This window comes from Grammomys surdaster, unplaced genomic scaffold, assembly GCF_004785775.1.
Source record: "Grammomys surdaster isolate TR1022 unplaced genomic scaffold, NIH_TR_1.0 239, whole genome shotgun sequence".
Classification (NCBI taxonomy): domain Eukaryota; kingdom Metazoa; phylum Chordata; class Mammalia; order Rodentia; family Muridae; genus Grammomys; species Grammomys surdaster.
The window spans coordinates 4,232,740-4,257,768 of NW_021604684.1; the positions used below are offsets into that span (position 1 = coordinate 4,232,740).

Genomic DNA, 25,029 nt, shown 5'->3' on the forward strand with positions numbered 1-25,029 from the left:
TTTTTCACTCTACACTGGGAACCCACAAGCCCCGATGTCTTCTTTTCCAACCTCATTATCCTTGACCTTGCTCAGCTGCTGAGTGTTCTTCTTCTCCCAATTCTTCCCCGCAAACCCTCCCCCCCCCACCCCACAGAGAGGCAGGGAATGATACAGCTGCTCGGTCTAGTATCACCACCATAGTGCCTGGTCCTTCCTCTCTATCATCCATTCATCTTCTGTGTTCACCTCATACCTCTTGTTCAGAACAGCATGTTCTTGGTCAGCAACTGGTTGTGCTGCTACCTTCCAGGGTTGTACAGTGGAACAGATAGCCGAGATTGGCGACTTGGTCTGTCACATGGTGGCTGCATAAACATGGGATCATAGGGGACATTCTAGGATGTGTGATGTTGCTCACCCAAGTTCAAAATCAAAGGTTTAATCACATGCTAAATGAAGCTAAACCAGATCAAACTGGAGCAGATATACACTGTCTTAATTAGGGTTTCTACTGGTGTGTTAAAACACCACAACCACAAGCAACTTGAAGAGGAAAGAGTTTATTTTACCTTATAACTTATAGTCCACTAACCAGGGATGTCAGAGGAGGAACCTGGAGGCAGGAATTGATGCAGAGGCCATGGAGGGGCGCTGCTTATTGGCTTGATCCTTATGGCTTGCTTAGACTATTTTCTCTTTTTCTTTTTTGTTTCTTAAGACAGGGTTTCTCTGTATAGCCCTGGCTGTCCTGGAACACACTCTGTAGGCCAGGCTGGCCTCGAACTCAGAGATATGGCTGTCTCTGTCCCCAGAGTGCTGGGATTAAAGGTGTGCTGTACCACCGCCTGGCCAGTCTGCTTCCTTATACAGCCCAGGACCACACGCCCAGGAGTGGTACTGCTCACAGTGGGCTGGGCCCTCCCACATCAACCATCAATCAAAAGAATGCCTTATAGACTAGCCGATCCTATGGAGGTATTTTTAAATTAAGATTTCTTCTTCCCAGATGGTCCTGGCTTATGTTGACATAAAACTAGCCATAAAAATCGACTCCTTCTTAGCTTGACACACAAACACATCACTTATTAAGCCACGACATTTTTTGTTGTCCCCAAGATGCCATGTTAACATGACAATATAAAACATTCCAATTTTAAATAAAAATCCCACTGGTTTTAAATGTTCCAACACTTTAGAAGTCTAGTCTCTTCTAAAATATCCAAACTGCAAGCTTTCTCTAAAATTTCATCTCTTTAAGAATTCAAAGCCTCTCAACTATGGATGCCTGTTAAATAAAAAGTAGGTATGTTCTTACTCCAAGATGGAAGAACCAGAGCACAGTTATAATCAAACTAAACCAGATCAAAGTTCAACAGTATACAAAGTTCAGAGTTTGGTGTCTGGACTCACAATCCCCTGGGCTCCAAAGGGCCTTGGCCTTGGCATTTTTCTGGCTCTGTTACCCACAACACACACAACTTGTCTCATAGGCTCAGGATGTGGCTCTATTCCACATCCTCTGCTGTCCTTGGCAGCCATGGCACTGCCTCTCGAAAATGCTGGGGTCTCTGCAACGGGGCTGCATCTTTACCAATACCCTTTCCTAGGCTCTCTCCAGGGACTCTGATTTCATCACATGACACCAAGCCTCATTGTCTCTTCATGATCCCTTCAAAATATGGAACTCTACTGCAGCTGAGGGTGCACCTTCACCCACGGCCTATCCCAGCCTCTTTTCAGGGATGCCAGGCAAGCCACACTGTACCAAGCCTCAGTGGCTCACCGTGAGCGCTTCATGCTTTCTAAACCAGTACTGCCTAGAAAACTCTTACTCATTACCAAGTTCAGCTGTCAGCACAAGGTACAGCCTCAGTGGCCTCCCCTGGAACACAGCTTCTGTGTACTGATCTTTGGTGAAGGAAACACTTCCCAGAAGATTTTCGCCTCAATGATGCTGGCGTCTTCGTAATCACAGCTGATTCTCAGGCTCAGCTGATCAGCACTGGTTGTCTCAGCAAAGAAAATGTTCACTTTAGTGGTTCTGGTCTCTTGTTAAATATGGTCGACCAAAACCAGAGATTCTTAATACCAAATAGCAAGTGGCTTGGGGTAATCTTTAAAGGACTCTCAAACTTCCCTCTGAAGCTTCACAATCCATGTCTCCATTGAAAGCATTTCTATCAGTTTTCACATTTTGGAAGCTCCTGCAGAACAGCCCACTGAGCTCTGAGCACTTAATGGCTTTCTCAGCTTAAAGTTCCAAGCTCCTTCCTCAATCCTTCCCCACCCTCACAGTTAGGTTTGTCACAGCAATGCTACATGACCTGGCTCCATCTTCTGTCTTAGAGTTTCTATTGCTGGAATAAAACACCATGGCCAAAAGCCGCTTGTGGAAGAAAGGGTTTCATCTTATAGTTTATAATCCATCATCCAGGGAAGTCAGGGCAGGAACCTGGAGGCAGGAGCTGGTACAGAGGCCATAGAGGAGTGCTACTTACTGGCTTGATCCTCATGGCTTGCTCAGCCTGCTTTCTTATAGGACCCAGGACCACCTGCCCAGGGGTAGCACTTTCCACAGCAAGCTGAGCCTTCCCATATCAGCCATCAATTAAGAAAAATACCCCACAGACTTATCTACAGGTTAATCCTATTGAGGCGTTTTTCTTGGTTAAGATTCCATCTTCCCAGGTGATCCTAGCTTGTGTCAAGTTGACTTAAAAACTAGCCAGCACAAACATACAAATCCAAAATAGACTAAACGAAAAGATGACTAACTCCACAGGGTGGTGAAAAATTCTTGTGGGACTTCACCCTGTGCTTCTAAAGGAGCTAAAGACGTGAGTTAAAGTCACACCAGGATTCTGGTTAAAAACAAACAAACAGCAGTAGTGACTGTCTCAAAGAGATTGCTTTTCATGAAAGAGGTATGGTTGAAATATGTCTGACTCATCTATCTATCTATCTATCTATCTATCTATCTATTCCTTTTATCCTATCCATCTATTACTTTTGCCCCTTCCATTCTCCCCACCCCCATCTTTCTTTTTGAGACAAAGTTTTGCTATTTGGCTCTAACTGGCATGGAATTCACTTTATTACCCAGGCTAGCCTCAAACTCATGGTAACCCTACCTCAGACTCCCCAAAGGCTGGTATTATGTGTGCCACTGTATAACAGCTCTGCATTTGTACCATAAGCTTCATGTGTTGAGCTTAATTGAAAATTTGAGGTATTAAGAGAGTAGACACTTAATCTAAATCTGGTGTCTAGAGGTAGTGCCTATAAGAACAGTTTAGAATCTAGATGAGGTCCTTAGGGTAGATTTCCATGATCGAATAACCAAGAGCTTTAGAAGAGGAGGGAGAGAGACCAGGACCTGACCTCCCCTCTACTCCGTTCTTATGGGCCCTCCTCTTCTCTCTTCTCCTCTCTTCTCCTCTCCTCCCTTCTCTTTTCTTCTTTTATTTCTCCTTCCCCATCTTGAATGTCAGAACAGCACCAGGCCAAGAGATCACCAAGAGGATAACAGACAGTCACCACTTGCAAGCCCTTCAATATTGGTCTTCAGAAGTACAAGCCATAGTAAACCTTCCTTTGTTATAAAGTTACTTGGCCTCAGGTATTTCATGATAGTTTCGAAATGGATTGATATACCTCATCAAGCCAATTATGCTTCTAATTAGTATAGACCCAGGGTTTCCATCAGTGAGTCTTCTCAGTGTGGCCTGGGGGAAACCAGAAGCAAGAATGAGCTAACCATGGATTGATTGCGCAGACTGTGGCTCACAAAAATATGATCTAATGATGCTTAAGAAATAGTCTTGTTGGATGAGGTAGCACATGCCTTCAGTCCTAGCACTTGGCAGGTGGACCTCTGGAGAACAGACAGAGCTACACAATAGACTCTGCCTAGAAAAACTAGTCTTCAGAGGAAAACTGGTATTTCTATCTTATTCTAGGAGTTCATAACACCTGGCCACTATGGGGGCCAGTGTAGGTTCTCACAAGGCATCAAGGAAATGAAGCTGCCTCTTGTAAGGCAGGGCACACACTCTCTGCTCTAATTGCTGGTTAGGACACAATTTTTCATTTGTAACTCAATATATGAGTTATATATTGAATTCTAATCCTCGATGTTATTTTGTCCCAGAGCCTAAGGAGGTCACTAAGGTGAAATAGGGTCATAAGGCAAGATTCTAATCTGAGAGAGCTGATGTCTTCATAAGAGAAGGAACAGCAGAGAGCCCCTCACCCATGCACAGAGAAAATATTTTAATAGCAAATGTGAAAGATGCTGACTACAAGCCCAGGAATCCACACCAGAAGACAGACTTGTTGGCACCTCCATGACAGACTTCCTGTTTACAAAAGAGAGTTATCTCAGATCCTGCCCTACGGCCTGTGCTCCACATCCAGTCACCAACTCTTGGTGATGAAATCAAGGTGCATGACACTGGAGTTTCTGTGTATTTGGAATGCTGGAGCATCATATGTGTTGAATGTCTCCACAGGAACATAACCCGACACAGATGTTTACAATGTACCTCATTCAGAGGATCGGTAATCTGAAACGGTCACTGGAGGGTTAGCACCTAAGGAAACTGTCTCAGCATTTCAACCGCAGCCAACAGTTGTTATAGAGAAAAAAAAAACACAGTTTTCCTTTGTAGTCTTTATATTGTTGTAAATACTTTGTACTCGTGATAAGCATGCCTCCCTCTATACCACCCTTTGCCCTAGCCTTTCATTATACTCTTTCGTTTGTTTGTTTGTTTGTTTTTCGAGACAGGGTTTCTCTGTGTAGTTCTGACTGTCCTGGAACTCACTCTGTAGACCAGGCTGGCCTCGAACTCAGAAATCTGCCTGTCTCTGCCTCCCAAGTGCTGGGATTAAAGGCGTGTGCCACCACTGCCTGGCTCATTATACTCTTTATGAACATCTAGGATGTCACACTTCTTGGACCCCTGGGTCTGGTTAATGTCTGCTAGTGTCAAGTCTTTGCAGTCTTTAGAAAAGAAAAGGTCATTAATAGAGTATATATGCAGATTCCTTCCCATGTTACAGAATAAAGAAAGTACCCTAGCCGATTCTCCCACCCCCATCAATAACAGACTAGTATTAGAGATACTTGAAAATACCAAAGTGTATCAAAACCAGGTAACTACTAAGTGACCAACAAGCAAGTAGCATATACAATGTGACTACTCTGTACAAAGGAGGATTCACCTCCTGGGGGGCGGGGTTCTCAGGGGCGTGCTCAACGCAAGATCTCACTGTGTTGATTACAGGGGCCATAGAAAATTTACAAATACTTTAGTTCTAAAAATTTTCATTTAGTATTTTCTAACCACTGTTAACCCTGGTAACTCAAACTATATGCAAACACCAAACTTCAGATAAAGAAGTGTAACTACCGTACATCAAAAAGGAATACAACAGTTGCCTCAAAAGAAGACAAAGCATCAGAGTTCTGCTCTCCAGTACCAACTTCTAGAACATGGTGAAACAAAGGTTTCAAGAGAGCCTGAGGATACAACATTACATTTCTAGACTTTCAGGCCTACTTTGAACCATAGTGGCAGGCATGGGCACTAAATATATTTTTGAAAGGCAAAATAAATTTCAACTGTTTGTAACAAATTTCGAGTGACTGTACTCTTCAAAGATATTGTCTCATAGCCTGATACAGCTTGTTTACTACCTCATGCTTGAAATAACAAAAGCTCAAAGTTCACACATACTTCCAATTTGTTTACTGGGTCATACTTTCAAAGCTCAAAAGGAGCCACATTGTGCACAGAAATACACGCAGACAAAACTCGAAACATACAAAAGAAAAAAGAAAAAAACCTTGTTAATCATAACTCATGGCCTTACCTTACTAACCTATTTCTTGAGACCATAATTCTCTCAAAAAAACCTAAAAAAAAAAAAAAAAAAAAAAAAAAAAAAAAAGCACCGGAAGAGGGGGAGGTATAGGACAACAACATTTGGAGAGAAACCACAATCGTGTATCCGTATAGCATTTACCACAGGTTATTGTTCATAAACATTCTATTAGTTGTTAGTCTCTGTTGTGTTAGTTTAAATAAGTTGTTAGTTTAAATTGTGCTCAATTTACACATTATGTACCACAGTAGGTATACAGACATGGGCAAAGCATAGTATGTAGAGAGTTCTATACATGATTTCCATTATCCATAGAGATCTGGAAATGTATCTCTTGAAGAAAAGGTAGAGCTCTTGTTTGTCTCTTGTTTGTCTGGTTTCAAAAGAAAATTCCCTTTCGTTAGAAGTCATGTCTTTTCACCATGATATGGTAGCTAGTTTTGTTTTTCAACTATTCATTCTTAAAGTGGGTGAGCCTGTTTAAACTTAACATTTGTTCTTGAGATTTTAAGAGCTGTGTCCTTCTGTAAGCCAGTTTTTACTTCTCATGGCATAGCCCCTTACATAGAGCTGAGCGCAGATGCTAGCCATTCCACCTGATAGTTCACAAAATTGGATCAGATTCTGACGTCTTCATTCCCCACCCTTGGAAATTTAAAAGGCAGCATGTAGAACAAAGAATTTATGATTCAGGGACAGTACTTTCCCAGCCTGGTAACTTGCCTTCCATTCCTGGGAACCACAGGTTGGTAGGAGAGAACAGACTCACATAAGTTGTCCTCTGACCTCCACACACATGTGTAGCACACCTAAATAAATGTGGTAAATCTGTAAAACAAAGCCAACACTTTATGATTTAAAGGATGGAGAGACGGCCTTTGATGCTCATGCATGAGGACCTGCGTTTGGATCCCAGCATCAGGGAAGCCCTGCAACCTCAAGGCTTGGTGCTTACAAATCTATGCACACAGACACAAGGACCTCATGACCTATTTCCCCTTTTCATCGCACACTCATCGCACAGTGTTTTCTAGTTGTTAGTTAATACGAGCACGCTTATGCTAAAACTCTGAAAAATACCAGCGGACCTCCAGGTGCTGGCAGGTTTATGTCCACTTTATCATAGTTGGGGAGGGGCTATTGAGGTTGGGGGCGGGGTACAGGGTGGGAACAGGCAGGCCAGGCCACTCTCTTATGTCCCTGGTTCTGAGACGAGCAAACACCCACCACGTCACCGGTGCGACTTATAACACTAGGTGGCTAAGGATGCGGTTTCTCAGTAGCCAGCACCCTACATTCATCCCAGCCCGGTTCTCAGACTGTGCTTTCAATAAAAGCTTTGTGGTCCACTAAAAGGCTTTCTAAGTCTCCTATCATTGGCGTTCTTAGAACAAACTAAGCTGCCCGGACTGTGGCAGGAAATGGAGGGCTAGGATCAGACGTCCCGGTGGAGTTCACGCTGCGGAAATCAATGGATCAAGGGCGGAAATTTCCCAGAGAGGCACATTAATTAGTAATCGGTGAGCTACTGGCCCTCGGTCACAAGGCATGGAAGAGAGCGAAATCATCCAGGAGCGTTCTGGCGACGAAGCCATTTAAATGTCAGGCTGAAAGTCATTCTGTCTGCAGTGCCCACGCCTGACATTCCCCAAGGCAGAGTCCCGCCCCAAACCCCCAGCTCCCGAGCCCACCGGTGCAAACCTACCCAACAGCAGGAGCCGGTGCGTCTGCTGCAGGTCGCGCTTCTGCTCGCGCAGCATGCGATCGATGCCCCGGCTCACTTTCCTGGCCTCTTTAGCCGCTTCCCGTTCCTCGGCTCGTAGCTGCTCCTGTCGCCGGCGGCTCTGCAGCTCGCCTGGCGGCCGCGCGTTCGCGGAGATCCGGCCGCCGCCACGCCGGAGCAGGGTCCCCACCGGAGCCGGGGCTGGGATCTGGGCAGGGACAGGAGTGGCGCTGGGCTGAGCATCCTCCGCGCACGGCTCCGAAGCCGCACAGGGGGTGTCCCCCGAGCTCCCAAAGAGCAGCGGCCGCAGGCTGTAGCACAGGCCCATTGGGACGCCGGTTGTGGGCAAGTCCCCGCGGGTCAGACCGGGGCTCCCGCCGACGCGGGAGGCAGTGCTGCCTTCGGACCCGGGAGCGCCGGCTGCTGGGCGTGGCTGCGGTAGGTCCGGCTGGGGGACCACAGCCCCTCAATGCCCCGAGGGGCCATTGTGCATCCTCCGAACGTCCCAAGCGCAAGCTTGCACCTGAGAACGCTGCGAGCAGGCGGAGCTGACCAAGCTGCCCGGCCTTGGTCAGCTCGGCCCCCCCCCGTTACCGTAAATGCCGCCGCGCAGTCTGTCCCGTTACCGTAAATACCGCCTCCTATGGCAAACATTGGTACCCTGGCTGCCTATCATAATTCTACCGGGCAGAATTCCTTGCTCTCTTGCAGGGATGATTAGGTTACCTCTGGCCAGAGCTGCGACAGAGACTAAGCGACCTACGGTGCTGGAGCAGGATGGAGAGTTGTTAAACGCTATTGAAAATGTTAGTTTTTGGTGGAACTTTCTATGAATGAGCAAAACTCCCAAGGACGGGTTGGTGAGACCTTTGAGTAGCAATGGATAGATTCTATCCGACAGACCCTTCCCTTAAGCTTGGCAGCTTAGATCTGGGAAGATATTAAACAGCACCCTGCTCTATACACTTTTTAAAAAGCCCTGTGACACAAACCAGCTGAACGGATAACGGCGACTGAGGCAATGACTTCCGATCCAGAGGCCTTGCTCCAGCCGTAACCAGCACTGCAGACAACTCTTGCCAGCTTTGGAAGACAGTATCTCTAGCAAGATAGGCTTTGGCGACTGTTAGATGACCCGGAAGCTCTTCTCATTTAGGGCAGGAAGGGAAGCAGTAAGAGGCAGTGTCATGAAACTAGAGGCTGTGCTGGGATCGGTGCAGATACAATTCTTCACTTACATGATGCATCCTTACCATGTCCTTCTCCGGGCTATATAGATGGTTCAGTTATTTTTCATGTTGCATCCATGGTATTGCGACATTAGGTCTGATACAAAGGATTCCCCGAATGGTCTTTTCTTGCCTGCATGCGATCTTTATCATGGGTACCGTCAGCTTAGCCGGAAACAACAATGGGAACAAACAGCTATGGGAAAGAAGACAGGTGAAGGCTTAGGAGAGCAACCACCAGCAGCTCCTGAGGCCCAGTGGCGAGTGACAGGGGGAAGGGCGGTGATGGAAGGAGGAGGTGGAAAGCCAGGGTTGGAAAGAGGAAGGCTGTGAAAGGTGAAAAATAAAGGCTCTGTGGTCACTGGAGCTGCCCACACCTCAGGGCTGAGGGCCCGATACGATTGGCCAGGACTGCTTCAGAGCTATAATTATGTGGTCACTGTAGTTAGGAGTGGAGAGTCTCGAAGGAAAGTTCTCCAGGACCCTAATACTATTCGGGACTAACCCTGGCTGACTGTTGCTGTTGATATTTAAAAGCAGAGAGTTTCACAGGATGCAGAGTTGGAGGCAGTTGGACCCTAGAGGGGCAGCAAGTGTTCCTGAAGCCCAAAGTCTCTGGCTTCTAAGACCTGAAGCTGTAACTTAAACTTAGAAGAAGAATAGAGGTATTGTAGAGGGTGAAGACTTTTTTATGGGGAGAGAGGGAAGGAGGATTACTTTAAAAAATTAGGGTGATTACATCATTTCCCTCTTCTTTTTCCTCCATGAACACACACACACACACACACACCTAAATACAACTTCCTCAGTCCTCCAGTAGCATGCTTAGTACCTTCCTATGAAAACTAGCCAATAGAGATGAAACTTCCAGGTCATTAGGCCAACTCAATTTCTCCATGTCCTATGACTCAAGTATATGGCATCTTCAGCAATAGGGTCTTACCATCAAGACTGGAGGAGTAGCCACGAGCGCCAGTACTAGCTTATAAAGTTGCGGGCGCTTTTGGGACTTCAGTGACCAACAATTCCAAAAGAAGTAACATACTCCTGGCATTAGGCTTTCTGCTAGCCTACTAGATATATACCCAGTAACAGATTGCTGGGTCATATGGTACTTCTTTGTAAATATATTTAAAAATGCTTTGTGTATGTATGCATATATGTATGTATGTATGTATGTATGTATGTATGTATGAGCATGCATGCATATGCCTCCTTGCTATGACGTGCATGTAGAGAACAGAGCATAATTTTTGGAAGCTGGTCCCCTTCTTCCACCAGGTGGTAACCAAAGTCATTCTGGTCAGGCTTGGCAACAAGCACCTTTTCTAATTGTGCCTTCTCATCGACCAAGATATGGTAGTTTCTAATTTTAGTGCTTTTATTTTGTGGACCTACCATATTGTATCTTATGTCACAAAATTCCTGAAGGAGTATATGGTAAGTAGCGCCTTTAAAATAGAAGTCACTATGAGATCATGCCTATGCTTTATTTAGCCTATGTACTGTGTAAATATACAGCAAGCATTACATCGAACCCTTAAATATATGTTATCAGTTTCAAAGGATTTGAATGCAGCTAATTTAATTTCTAACTATAAAGCTACTTTTATTGCTTTTCTGTTGTGGTGATAAAAACACCATGACTTATGAGAAAAACTGGCCTTACATGTCCAGAGGGTTAAAGTCTATGGTGAAAGTGAGGGTACAGCAGTAGGCAGCTGAGAGCTCACACCTTGATCCACAAACAGTGGACAGAGAGAGTGCCCTGGGGGTGACAGGAGGCTTTAGCATGCCCAAGCTTGCTGCCAGTGAAGTTTCAAAAGGTTAACACAGTTTCAGGCTAGTTTTACTTCCTGCTTGTGGTTTGAGACATGAGCGCTCAGTTGTTCCTGCTGCTGCCTCTTTGCTCTGCCCAAGTCAACTCTTTCTTCTGTCAGTTGTGTTGGTCATGACGTTTTGTCACAGCAATAGAAAAGTAACTAAGACTGTGTGATCCCTGGTATATCAACCAGACTTTAACAGTCAGCTGACATTAAACATTTATTTTTTTCTGTTACAAAATTATTTTAGGAGGGCTGAAGCGATGGCTCAGTGGTTAAGACTACTGGCTGTTCTTCAGAGGTCCTGAATTCAATTCCCAGCAACCATGTGATGGGTCACAACTATCTATAATGGGATCTGATTCCCTTTCTGGTGTGCATGAAGACAGAACACTCATATATGCTAAATAAACAAGTACATAAGTAAGTAAATGAATAAATATTATTTTTTAGGGCTGGAGAGATGGCTTAGTGGTTCTGAGCATTTTTGACTCATGCAGCATCCTGGACTCGAAGGCCCCACATTGGTGCTTACAACCATTTGTAACTCCAATTCCTGGGGATCTGATTCTCTCTTCTGGCTTCTGCAGGTATCAGGTATGCATGTGGTGCACATATATACATGCAGACAAAACATTTGTACACATAAAAGAAAAATAGATTAAACTTAAAAGACTTGGAGAAGAATGTAAGTGTGTATGCATGGCTCTGTGTGTGGGTTGGTACACGGGAGCGTGCCTGCTGTGAACATCAGATCCTCTAGCACCGGAGCTACAGGTAATTGTAAGCTACCCATTGTGGGTGCTAGAAACCGAACTTGGGTCTTCTCCAAGAATGGCTCACTCTCTTAGCCTCTGAGTCATCTCCCCAGCCTCAAATACTTAGCTTTTATTGATGCATTTGAAACTTTGACTGTTAATGGATTTTGTATGGACTCTGTTCTATGGTGTTTATAACCTCATTTCTGGCTTTCAGAGCATCGATATTTCGTACCGTGGGCTATGATGCTAGCCATTCTGCTAAGCACTTCCTCTTCTCTTCTTGTCTTCTTTTCCTCTTCTCTTCTCTTCCCTCCCCTCCCCTCCCCTCCCCTCCCCTCCCCTCCCCTCCCCTCCCCTTCCCTCTCTTCTCCTCTCTTCTTTCCAAAATAGGGTTTCTCTGTGTAGCCCTGTCTGTCCTAGATTCATTCTGTAGACCAGGCTGACTTCAAACTCACAAAGATCCACCTGCTTCTGCCTCCAGAATCGAATCTTGTTCCTCTGGCCAGACACTTAACCTGACCAGAGGTCTGTGATGTCAGCGCCTCTTTCCTTACCTCCAGCAGACTGTTCTTTTCTAGCTGCATTGTATCCCGAGTTACAGGTATCAGAGCGGGTCACAGGTTTATCGATGTTTCATAGTAAGCTGTGGTGTTGTAGGCCCTGACACCTGCCAAGAGGAAGACAATGAAATGGACCCACATACCTCAGGACAAGATGTGAATGTGCACTCAGCACACATCTGCCCAGAAGGCAGAGGTCAGAAGGATCCAATACACTTTTTGCCATGTACATGCAGCTGTTTTCATTTTGGTTAAGTGGTGTGTTTATCTCCCTGAAGGGCAGAGGACTAAACATTAAGAACACAAGCATCTATTATCTGTCTTCATAGAGCGCTGGTTCTCAATTGTAGGTCCTGACCCCTGTGGAGGTTGACTGACAGGTACCTAAGACCATCTGAAAACACACATTTCAGATGGTCTTAGGCACTGATCCTCTATATGTCTCCAGGTGGGTCCAATCACACCAGATACTTCCATATACAGCACCAAGGGCTGTATTAAAGGGTTGGAGCTTTAAATCCCATTTGGATATCTAATGATTTTTAGGTATCTTTACCCTGGTGTAGAGCATCTAAGACATACGTATGCATACGTTTCCCTAACACATGCATAAGTTTCAGCTTATGGCTGAAAAATCTGTCCTAGATTGCACACACATAATTCTTATTTTTTTAAATTCTGGATCTATTAGTGTGACCCATTTTAAGGGTTGTCTGGAGTGATTGTACCAACAGTGGTCCTAAAGAAACACTGTTTATCCCATGTATTTTTTGACACTGACAGACATCAGCAGAGTGATTCTGCTTCCCTACCCTGGTCATCAAGGAAACCATTTCTCTTCAGCTCTTCTCTTTTGGGCATTGGTTTTTCTGTGAGATGAGCTCTCGGATCCGGGTTTACTAGTAGAAACAGGTGTTCTGGTCAGTGAGCAGTGAGTGGATGGGTTTTCTTTTTCTTTTCCAAGCTCACCCAAGCTAGAAGTCTCTGGGGAAAGGGAACCTCTGTTGAGAAAATTCCTTCATTACATTGGCCTGGAGGCAAATCTGTGGTGCTTTTTTTTCTTGATTAGTGATCTATTCCCCATTGTGGGCAGTTGTTATCCCTGGGCAGATGTGGTCCTCAGTTGTATAAGAAAGCAGGCCAGTGAGTAGTGTTCCCCTGTAGTCTCTGCTTCAGTTCCTGCCTTGAGCCTTTGTCTTGGCTCTCCTCAGCAATAGACTAAGTAAGTTGTAAAGGGAAAGAGACCCTTTCTTCTCTAAGTTGCTTTTGGTCATGGTCTTTATTCCATCAATAGAAACCAAACTAGAAAAAGAGAGAAAAGGTCTAAAGTTTTTACTCTCAAGATCATCCTTCCTTGTAAGAGAACCCATTCTAAGGCCTTTCTTTGTTTCTCCTCAGGCAACTAGAATCAACAAGAACAGAGGTGTCATTTTCTTTTAGCCAAGTATGCCAGTCCATTTTCATCTATGCTGTGTGTCTTAGTTAGGGTTTTACTGCTGTGAACAGACACCATGACCAAAGCAACTCTTATACATTTAATTGGGGCTAGCTTACAGGTTCAGAAGTTCAGTCCATTATCATCAAGATGGGAGCATGGCAGCATCCAGGCAGGCATGGTGCAGGAGAAGCTGAGAGTTCTAGATCTTCATCTGAAGGCTGCTAGCAGAAGATTGGCTTCCAGGCAGCTAGGATGAGGGTCTTAAGGCTCACACCCACAGTGACACACCTTCTCCAACAAGGCCACACCTACTCCAAAAGGGCCACACCTTCTAATAGTGCCACTCCCTAGGATGAGCATATACAAACCAAAACATTGTCTATCTTCCTCTTGCTCCTTTTAAAGGCCACACTCTCCTGTCTTTCACGGCCCTTGTCTCTGTCTTTTTTCCCTCTTCTGTTCTCCCACAGTCCTTGATCTCTGCTGAATCACTCCCAGCAGGAATTTAAGTCCTGTTGACTCCTCATCTCCAGGTACCATCAGAAGTAGCTTTGGTCATGCCCACCAAAGACCTCCCCAGCTGTCAGAGCCAGCGGCTGCTTCTGGAGCATTCTCGAGCTCAGCTGCGTTTGGTCAGTTCTTGGGACTTGTCTTTGTAATGTTCTTTGGGAATGGTCTCTCCTGAGCCTTTTTTTTTTTTCTCATGGCCCTTCCTGGTCACCTGGACAGCCTCTGCTTTTGTCGTTTTATATCTGAGTGAATCTCAAAACTTAGCTGTGAACTCCCTTCTGTTTCCAAGCCGTAGTTTAAATTAGACCCTTGGCAGGATTCCTGCCCATGGAGTCCTTACCTGGGCCTCCAGCTTCTGGACTTGTGTAACCAATGCTTTGACATCTCTCTGGACATCTTGTAATCACTGCATTGTCATACGCGCGAAGTCAAACGCATGTTCCCTTTGCACAGCTTCTTTCCGTCTCTTCAGCAGCTCAGCCGGGGAGAGCCGTTTTCAACTTCTGCCTCCTTTGCTTCTCCTTTGCATGCTCTGTGTCAATCAGATGAGTATCCAAAGGCTGCTGTTGCTTTTATCCCTGGCATACTTTTCAAGTCCTTCTGTCTCCACTGCCTTATTAGTAACTCAACTGATTGTCTTCTTGTGCCTGGAAGGTACCCAATCAAATGATTTTGCTGCTCCCACTACAATGTGGTTTCATAGACATTTGAAGCCAGGGTGTCACTCCTTGGCTTGTGAGCGGTGCTTTCCTTTTATAGTGGAAGCAAGTGTCATCTCTGAAGGGATTCTGGCCAGCTTGAGCATGAGGAACACGGCTCTGGCAGGCCTCACCCTTCTCCCTATTCACTCTGCCTTGCTAAAACCATTAGATGACATTCCTAAAGCTACCAAGGAACATCTCCTTATTTGTCCACTGCCCCTCCTGAGGCTGACTGCCAAGGTCCAGCTATAAAAGTATTGAAGTCTAGCAGTCAAAAGCTCCCTTTGGATACCCTAATTAACATGGCCAATTAAAATTAAATACCTCGTTCTCTAACAGGGCTTCCTCTTTTGTCTTTATAAACCACCATTTTCCTATGGGCAACGTCTGTCTCCTTTCTATCCAGAGGGAGTCGTTTGTCCCCCTTCTGGACAAACATTCCTGTCCCCTCTCCCTTGTTCCCTTCCCCTCCTCCTTTGTCCTCTATCTGATGTCCTTGTTTCTTATTCCCCGATCTCTGTCTCTCTTTGTGCTGAGAATTTGGTTTGGGGTGTGTGGAGGGGTGATACCTTTTCTTTCAATATCTCTTTGACCTAGTTAGATGTCCTGAATGACCTAGATTCGGCCTCCTTTGTTCCCTCCTGCTGCTTTCCCTTCCCATGTGTTGGTCACACTTAGACTTTCCTTCTAGTCCCTAGATACTGGATTCCTTTCTGACTTTGAGGCCTTTGAAATTGTCTCTCTCTTGGCCTGGAAACTTTTTTCAAGTAGCTTTCAAGAAAGCAAAATAGCTCCAAACATAGTGAATAGCTATCAGCAAGGGAAACAGAAGTGTAGTTTCTCCAATATTCTGTGCTTTTAATGTCTATCTGAATTAATGAATACATGAAGGGTCTTTTAGATATGGCATCCCCAAGAAAAAAGAGATTGGAGTAAATGAGGAGAAAATTGAGATGGATCCAGAAAGTGAGGAGAGTGCTTCCCCGACACCCATCTCACGTCCTTTGCCAAGAGAAGATTCTCCAAGGTTGAGGAAGGAGAAAAGAGTAAGCTTATGTGCTGTTAATTTATTTCATGTACTTTTGTGTTTTGCCTGCATGTGTAAGGGAGTCATATCCCCTGGAACAGGAGTTAGAGACAATTGTGAGCTGCCATGTGGGTACTGGGATTTGAACTTGAGTCCTCTAGAAGGGCAGCCAGTGCTCTTAATGGTGGTGGAGCCATCTCTCCAGCCCCAGCTTATGTGCCTTTTGATTCCAGATTGAGGCACACACATTGCAGCAAGACACAGAGGTAGGAATTAAGGAGGTGAAGAGAGGTGTGGGTGTGCAAGGAGATTCGCCCATTCGTAGCTCACTCTGGACAAATGACAGGTCGTGTCATCAGATCAAGGGAGCCACACAACAGTGCATGCAAACAGTCTCTGCAGATAGGTGACTCAGGGCTGCATAGCCACCACACATAAACCTACTCGACTTATATCCCAGTTATGTGGATAAAAACCCCAAGGAACAGGCTGTGAATGGAGAGTGCATACTGTTGCTGGCTGCCCGGATTGTGAGAGCCAGTGACACATTCTACATTTCCTGGGTCACATTCCTTGCTCAGTGATATCATAGTGGTGGTCATGGTGGGATTATATAGACTAGAGGAATCAACAAACGCTAGAAATCAGGACCTTTTTCCTTTTTTCCCTTCTCAGAGGTCCTGACTTGACCAGCACACAAATGACACCAGACCTGTAACTTGCTAAACAATCTTAGATCGTCTCCAAATAGCGATATAATTAATTAATAGGAAATAAATCACATTTTCTTACCGCTTTATTCATTTTCCTCTCTTGTTTCTTCAGGTCAAGACCAATGCTTACTATGATGATGGACATGAGTCAAGGTGACGGGTTTACTTATAATACTTGTGAGGCATTGGTATCGCAAGTCATGTTCTAGAAAGGCACCTCTCTCTACCTGGATGTGAGATGAGAGGCAAAGTTCAGCTTCTGCTTCCTAGGAACGTAAACCATGCACCAGCTCCAAACCTGGACCTACGTTAGTAACTCCAGAGACTGGGCCACCTGCACCAGAAATATGCTTTGTCAGATTCTTTGCAGCGATCAAGGGGCAGGGTTTCTATTCTATGTCCTTAGCAGTGCAAGCTCTCTGTGGAAGTCAGGTCTGGCTATGGTCAGCAGTATAGCCACTGTTTATGATAGTGGCACCATTTAATTTAGGAACTAGCTGAAGGGAACTAGTAGTAGGAAGAGCTTGGAAGAAGTTCTGAGTGATGGGGTCAATAGCTCTACCAGATGAGAACTAACTATATGTCCAAGTATGAAGCCAGATACCAGGGACGAGGCCGGAAGCCTCTGAATAGGACAGATACTGAGAATGTTTCCCCCCCACCCCGCTAAGTTTCTCCAGGAGTACTTGTTGGCAAAAATGACCTAGGAATAAGAAGGATTAAGTAGGTTGGGACTTCCTGTCAGTGCAGAGATAGGACAGAGAGCTTAGTGACCAAGAAATGAAGGCCAGTTCAAAACTTGTACAGGGTAGCAACCATCTTTATCTTCCTCTGTTTTGGAAGCTAGTCCACTGGCTGCTGGAATTGAGGCAACCTATCTCAAAAGGGGTGTACTCTGGCTGGGACCTCTGTTGTAGGGCCATCATGCTGGTCCTGATGAACTATGTATGTCATGCAAATGCAGACAATAGAGCAGCCAGAATAGGAGTCACTTTGCAGACAGAAAAGAATGAAATAGCTGCTCAGAGGAATAGAGGTAGGAAATGTAAAGTTTCCTGGGCGTTTTAGCTGTTTTCTTGGCCTTGAAATCTTGTAGGAGCACGATTTGGCAACCCGAGTCATCCCTTAGGTCTTTTGTATTGTTTTAACTTGGTTACTTCTTCTTCCTTCTTCTCGCCGAAGTCTGAGGCCTCTGCTGTATACCCCAGAGAGTTAAGTTTGTCTACTTCATTCTTTAGATGTTTGGAAGGGGCTGTGTCTAAATTTGTCTCCATAGTGTCATTGTATGTCATGGATCCTAAAAATGTCAGGAGCTCAGACAGAGTTGTAAGACAATGGCTGCAGTAACTGGATTAATGACATGGGTTAAAGAGTGCTGACGCAGCTTTAGAGATGGCTCAGTGGTTAAGAACATTGGCTGCTCTTCCAGTTCCAATTCCCAGCACCCACGTGGCAGCTCACAACTGTCTGTAACTTCTTTTTTGGGGTATCTGACATCTTTACACATACATTCAGGCAAATACCAATCAATGCTCATAAAATAAAAGTAAATTAAAAAAAAAACCCAAGGGTGTTGAAAGGGATGTGAGAAGGAGAGAAATAGAAAGCCAAACTCCTAAGGAATTGAGTTTTGAAGGAAAAAATGTGCAATGATTCACCTGAAATAATTCATAGTCTGACAGGAGGGTCCGGGCCAGGAGAATGTTTATGCTTCCTTGGTATGATCAAGCACGGGCCTTTGGCTACAGCAGCCCAGTTCTGACTGTTCAAGTCAGAACTTGCTTTAAACGATGATAGACTTCTGGACCTTGAATCCAAATATTCTTTGGATTCATATGAGCCAGAAAAGCTACGGAGAGGGCAGCTCAGGCTAGTTGTAGGACTGGAGAAGTTTGGGGTAAAGGGCAGGGTATACCAACCAAGAGAACCCTGTAACAGGTAGGGACTGAGAGATGCTGGGAGAATCTGGCAGCAAGCGTCAGCTTTGATATGTTAATAAGCACCTTAGTTAGCTGTTTGTCCAGAGTTAGAGACCTAATAGTGTTTAACCCTAGACAAACACTGAAGTGACCAAAAGAGGGATTGGTACCACGTGCCACCGTGGCACTGAGTGGCAGTTGCTTGGGGGCAGTTGATGGGCAGCAGTTAGAATCTGAGGCAGTTGGGAAAGGGGGTTCCATGGAACAGCTGGGGATGATCTCAGCAACTAGGGCTTTTATTCTCTGGCAGGTGTTGTGGGTCACAGGCTGGGGCTGAGGGAGGCCCACAGGACTTGCCACGTGTTAAGAAGCACACACCTCTTGATGCTCTTAAAGTGTCTTATTACTGAGTTTGGGATCAAGTCCTGTCAACAGCTGGAAGAATGAACCCAAAGAAAGAGCAGCAGGCTGAGGCAGGGAGGGGTTGGTGAAGGGTCTGGCAATAGAGGACAAGCTGTGTTCTGCTTCCAACGACAGGGCTGCTTGAGTGTATCCAAAGCCTAAGTCAGAGCTTGATGGTCAGGCTATCACCAGATGGAGCTAGGGGATGCCCACATGGTGTTACCAACAAGCCAAGAAGCAAGTGGGCAGATCTAGTCATTTCCAGAGCAGTATCTAACGGGAGCAGCACCGGGCCAACTGTGTTGGACTTGACAATAATTGTGGCTCCTATTTCCCAAAGGCTTACTGAAATGTGTAGAGAAGAACCACATCTTCCCAATATCAACAGCCACAATGCTTTCCTGACAGATTGTTTGCCTGACTCCAAGCTACTCACCATAAAGCAATTAGAGTTGGTCCCTTTGAGGTCCTCTTCTGACTTCCAGGCCAGTCCTTGCTTATTGAAGGGGACTTTCCTCACCTCACTTGAAGGCTTCCCTAGAACGAAGCAGAAGTGCCACGTCCTAGGTTTCCCAAGATCCCAGGGCCTCCCTACTGCACACAAGTCCCTGCTTCCTGTCACTTTGTTCATAGTCTTTATCACAAGGACAAGTACTTTTCTAGCTGGGTGTGGTTCCCCACAGCAGGTTCGCTTGGCAGAACCTTCATCCTGCATGGCATAGAGTGTACACGCACTTGTGTATATGGGGGAGATGAGTGGGGCACGAGTTTCTCTCTTTCACCACTTAGGCTTAATGTCTTCAGCCAAGAATAGGATGGCACCAGAGTGTCAGCGGCTTTGATGTTGACTCTCAAACAGATTTTATGGGACTCCAAGAAGCTTTTTCAATAGGTGGCCAGGTGGTTTCTCAAAATACCCAGCTCTCTGTGCTAGGTGCCCTTTGCTCTCTTTCAACACTGGACACCTTGCTCTCTCTCCACTTGACAAGCCAGTCGCTCCCTAATGTTTTCCTCTGGATTCTCTTCCTCTAAGTTATTTGTAGAATTTATTTTGTGATTAATCTTTTGCCACCTGATTGATCATTGAGGTGTTTTTAAGCTTTTTTTAATTTTTTTTAATGTGTGCATTTCTCTTCTCTCACTATGTTCTTGAAGGGATTAAAAAAACACTGTGGATTTTGTACTTCTCCACAGCACCTTGTAAATACATAAAGCAAAACTTCAATTAAATTCTACCAGTGGCAGATGAAAAGGAGTAATATATGTTGGTTTTTATAATGTCATGGATCGCATGTAGCTATGCTTTTTTTTTTTTAAGAAAAACAAACTATTATAATTATTCTTGTGTCCTTAAATCTTTGAGTTCACACCTGGAATATTAATAGATATTTAGTGAGATGATCTTTTAAGACAGAGTAGAATAAACATAAGCAAGCTACTTCTAATTAATCCATGGCACGTTTAGATGTTCCAGAAAATAACAAAACAGCAAGGGAGGAATGATTAGGACTTAAAATTTTTGACTGAGTTGTGCATCATTGAACTCAACCAATGGGATGGATTTGCCATTTCACCACAGATCTCAGTGGGGAAATACTATTTGGATTATAGAAATTTACATCACAGTCAAGCAAGTCATTACAGGAGTGTTAGGTCTCAAAACTGGGACAAATAGCTGACTGAGGTGTTACTAACATTATCAAAGCAGAGAAGGTCTGGGAGGTTTGCTCAGCATCCCTCAACCCCCTACCTGTTGTGGGGTCCTCCTGGCTGGCATACCCTGCCTCCTACCCTAAACTCTCCAGCCTAGGGACTGGGCTGGGCTGCCCTTTCCCCAGCTCAGCTGCGATTCCCTATATAGCCCAGCCATTTTCACTACGCTGGTCCTTTTGGCCCTTTGGTCTCTTGTCCTCTTGGTCTCCTGGCTCACAGGTCCCCTCTCCTTGTTCTTCCCTCCTCTCTGTCCTCACATGGCCCTGCTCAATCCGTTGGCCATATCCACTCTGGACTCGTTCACATGTCTATCTCTCCCTCTCTATGTACTCTGTCTCTTCCTCTCTATGTGCTCTCCCTCATATCTACAATAAACCACCTCCTCCACCATACCTAGGAGCAGTCATGTCCTTTTATTTATTTAATTCATTGGATACGGTCCTGAGGCATAGTAGCATCCCCGTAAACTAATTTGCAACAAGAGTAGTGCAAAACAAAAGGAGGGACTTATTCCTGATTTCTATGATTAACCACAGGGATGACTTTGGACCAGGCACTTCTCCAGGGCCTGCTAAACTTGTCTATAAACAGAGAGTTCTGTCAGGTTTCTTTCAGTTTTAATACTGGGAGATTTACTTCCTGATCATGGTGGTGCACCTAAAGGTCACTGTGATGAAGTGGGAAATGACCTGGTGAGAAACCGCCAACTTTGGCCGGGGCTGGGCAGTAAAATATGTAATAAGAAATTTAACCTCAGCTTCAGAGGTTTACAAGTATCATACAGAGCTTTTTTAAAAAAAACAAACAAAAAACAACAAATGTTAACCTTTGCTGTATCAAGGGGGAAGTCTTTAGAGCTGAAGACCAGAGCTTAGGCCTTGAGATTCATCATTGTGTACAGAAAGATTTAGCTTCCAAGGATCTGGGGGAGACGATGTATCTGAAGAATGGACTAAAAGCATCTTCAAAAGCAGGTGGTAGGAGTATGAGGTATAAGGTACCTTAAATTCATTTTTAATACGGTGACAATTCTTCCATTAACTTTGTATATAGCATTGGGCTAAATACTTGACAAAGATACTTAGCAAGGACATTTCTGGATCTCATTTTCTATAGAATAGAGTTGAAACCGATGATCCTCAACTCCCTTTCAGCTTTAGCAACATGCAATTTAAATCTGAATCCCTGAATAATTCCCAACTCGATCCTCTCCCCTCTTTGGTTTACTGACTTTTTCTCTGGGGGTTAGAAGGGCCTAAGGTTAAAATTGCTATACCACCCATACCAACTCCTAAGAAATGTTGTGCAAAAGAATTCTGTCATTTCTCCAGCTAGGGACTTCTTGTGCCAGTGCTGATGGATCCAAAGAGAAAAACCTCCCACGGTGAGAGCACTCATGGCCAGTTCCTAGTGGGATAAACCAGCAGTTTCTTGGAACGTTTCTCGAGATCTTTACTCGTGCTCCTTAAGTCTTCTACCCACAATGGCAGATTTCCCCGTTAGCCACTGTCATTTCAAGTGAAGAAAAACGTCTCGCTTCTACCTGGGTTGTTTCCTTCCTCTCATGAGCTGGACCACTGTTCAAAAGGATGACATTTTATTTGGGTGGTCCATCAACCTGAGGCTTGGGGACACATTTGTGTTGGCCATTGTCTTTCATTTAGACCAATGAAAGAGTCCTTTTCGATCACCAAAACTAATAATGATCAGTATGATTACCAATGATGTAATGTCTCTCAGGGCTCTCAGACACACTGTGTCTATACATGTATGAGGGGTTAAGAGTAAGCTTAATGCACTCGGTGGCTTATAGTCCTATTAGCTCACATCATGGCTTCTGATCACTGCTCATCTCTGTCAAGATGTGTGGTCCCACATCAAACTTGATTAAGCAAAACTTAAGAATTTGACCAGATAATTCAGAAGCCTTGAAATATAATAGCTTCAGTGTTGATTATATCCATAGTAAGTAGTATCAAGATTCTTACTAAATCTTGGGCCTTCTTGTCTCCCTGTGTTGACACTGTTTCTGACTAAGATCCCCATGCATGGTGGCAAATGTGGCTTATGTCATAGTTCTATGAGACTCAGAAAAAAAAATGACTTTTACCTCATATTTCCAGTTAATGTTCTGGGTTGAGGTTTGCTTGTGCAAACACCGGTCACAAGACTTCTTGCGCTGCAGTTACCGTACAGCTGTGGGGCGAAAACCCTGGAAGAGACTGGCCGGGGTACCTCTAAGCCTTAGTACCAGGACTGGGGAGGGAGGTGCTACACGGGTGCTGGTTGACTTCGTGGTTCCTCACATAGTTATGGGCACCTTACCAGAAGAACCTGAGAGGCTCTTAGCCCACACTGTTGTAAGTCAATGCTTCCTGTACAATTGCTTGATGCTGGTAGTCTTCTACTAAGTTTCCGCAAGGATTGAAGGGTTAATAGAAATTTCACTTCTAGCAGACTAACAGTAAAAAGAGCCAGGAGAGCAGCTCGGCTAGTTCTGGGGCTTTGTGCTCCAAGAACAAGAACTTGGCTAACCACCAAGTAGATGATGTAAATGATATGGTTGAATAAGATTGAGCCTGAGAAAAAAAAAAAAACCTATACTTCCCCATGATTGTTCCTCAAACCCTGTCAAATGCTGAGTAATGGGCTGACAATTTCCCCATGATTGTTCTCTGAACCCTGGCACTTTCCACAGTTACCCCTCCTCACTCCCCCTGGGATGTGTTTTTTTCCTTTAAATACCCTACTCTCCCCGAGCTGGAGATGGAGCTCTTCTGCCCCTGCATGAATTATGGGGTCTGGGCCTTAGCACGCTGATTAAAATATTCCTCTTTGCCGTTACATCAAGATTGGTGACTCTTTTGAGTGGTTGTGAATTCTTGTGACTTGAGTGGGAGTCTCTCCCCCCATCCCCGGGGGGCCTTTCAGGATCTCTTTCTGTTTACTCACTTCCTAAAGTGTTTTTTGCTGTGATAGGGCCACCCATTAGGCAGGAGACTCTTTGCCACTGGAGTTACTGCTTTTCTTGGACATCTTTAAGCATACAGTTCTGGCATGACCTTTGGCACCCAAAGATTTCCAAGCAAGGTGGGAACAGTCTAGACTCCCACATCAGGGGCCCTAGATTCAAATTTAAGTTCATATTCTGAGTTATGGCTAAGGCTTAGCCTATCACCACAGTTTCCTGATTAGTGCAAAAATCATCAGTTTCTTGTACTAACCGTAGAGGGCTTTGGGGGAAGGGTAGCAATCTGAAGGAGGTAGTGAATGGAGGGTGCCTCTGAAAAAATCCAAGTGTATCTAGAACAAAGGTCATGTGTTGTATACTTTAATATCCCAGATATTTGACTGACCAAGTTTTAAATATGTTGCCCATTTATTAAAGTTCCCACATATGCTCAGTCAAGGCAGAACTATCTGCTTTTGCTTCCACTGTGTGTTTATGCATCATGAGTCTACGCCACACTCTGAGGGGCCCTGGTGAGAGACAGAGAGCCAACTTGATTTCATGGACACTAACGAGCCCCGCTGTCTTCCCTTCCTCCGGGATCTTGTGTTAGAGGACAGCAGGGCTCTAGGTACACGCGTGGTGTAAAATACACACACCTTGATCAGTGGAGTGTCTATGGGCTGTGATCCTCATATGCCTTCAGACACTCCTAGGGAATGCTGCCAATTGAAGACAAGTGTGATTGTCTTCAGTTTAAAAGATTTTTTTAAAAGATGATTTCTATGAGCAAAACAAGTCCTGGGCTAGAGTTCCCTATATACTTGGGAGTTTGGCCCAGGGTGGGGGTGACAGGTGCTGGGACACAGTCTCAGGCCTGAGCTGGTTAGAAAAGGAGCCATGGGACCTGGAATAAACTGAGAAGGACAACTGCCATTCTCTGTCTTATTTACCTGTGGGGTCCTTAAAGCTTGAACTACAATTCAGAAACAAAGTGTATCTCCATTGTTGCCTATCTTCTGTAAAAAACCAAGGGGAGAAAAAGAAAACAATAAATCTCTTAATCTCTTAAAGAGGAACATTGAGTAAAACATCATGTGTGATAATCGAGTAGATAGCTTATTTAAGAAAGTCCTGTTAGTGTTCCTGAAGACACAGGACACACCCTCTTATGACTGGATTCCAGTGTAAACACATAAGGCTCTCACCCCGGCCTGCCCTTGCTCCCATTAGGGCTGCGAGTGTAGGCATAGCAGCCAATCTAAATTGTTGGGCCGCTGTGAGAACTGTGTCCCAGGCCAGAGATCACAAATGGACACCCTGTGTGTCTAAGCCAGCCAGCCAGGATGTGTTATTTGATTTACACAGTGTTTTAGGAAAGCTCAAATTGGTTGCAGACATCAAAAAAGCTGGGAGTTTCCCAGTGATGGAAACTGCTTCTCTTGAACCCCTCACCTCCCCTCACCCCAAATAAAACAATCTAGAAGACCAAGCATATACGGTGAGAGCTGGCTGGGGCAAACTCAAGTTCTTGTCACCTCTGACTGACAGAGCTTTTCGGCTTTGAGGCATTTGGCTGCCTTGCCTCTCCTCCCCTGGTCTTGCAGTTAATGCATCTCTCTTTACAAGAAGAAGGCAATAGACTACATCTGTTTACAAGAGGTAGGAGTTTTCTACATTTAACTCTCC

At 44.9% G+C, this 25,029-nt stretch overlaps 1 protein-coding gene across 1 annotated transcript in view; it reads right to left on the reverse strand.

The window, feature by feature from the left end:
* Positions 1-8,151, reverse strand: part of Gnal (G protein subunit alpha L) — a 127,748-nt gene extending 119,597 nt beyond the window's left edge. Inside the window, exon 1 of the mRNA XM_028774328.1 lies at positions 7,577-8,151. Coding sequence (XP_028630161.1) covers positions 7,577-7,922 — 346 coding nt within the window. The 5' untranslated portion in view covers positions 7,923-8,151. The remainder of the gene's footprint in view (positions 1-7,576) is intronic.
* Positions 8,152-25,029: the final 16,878 nt, after the last annotated feature.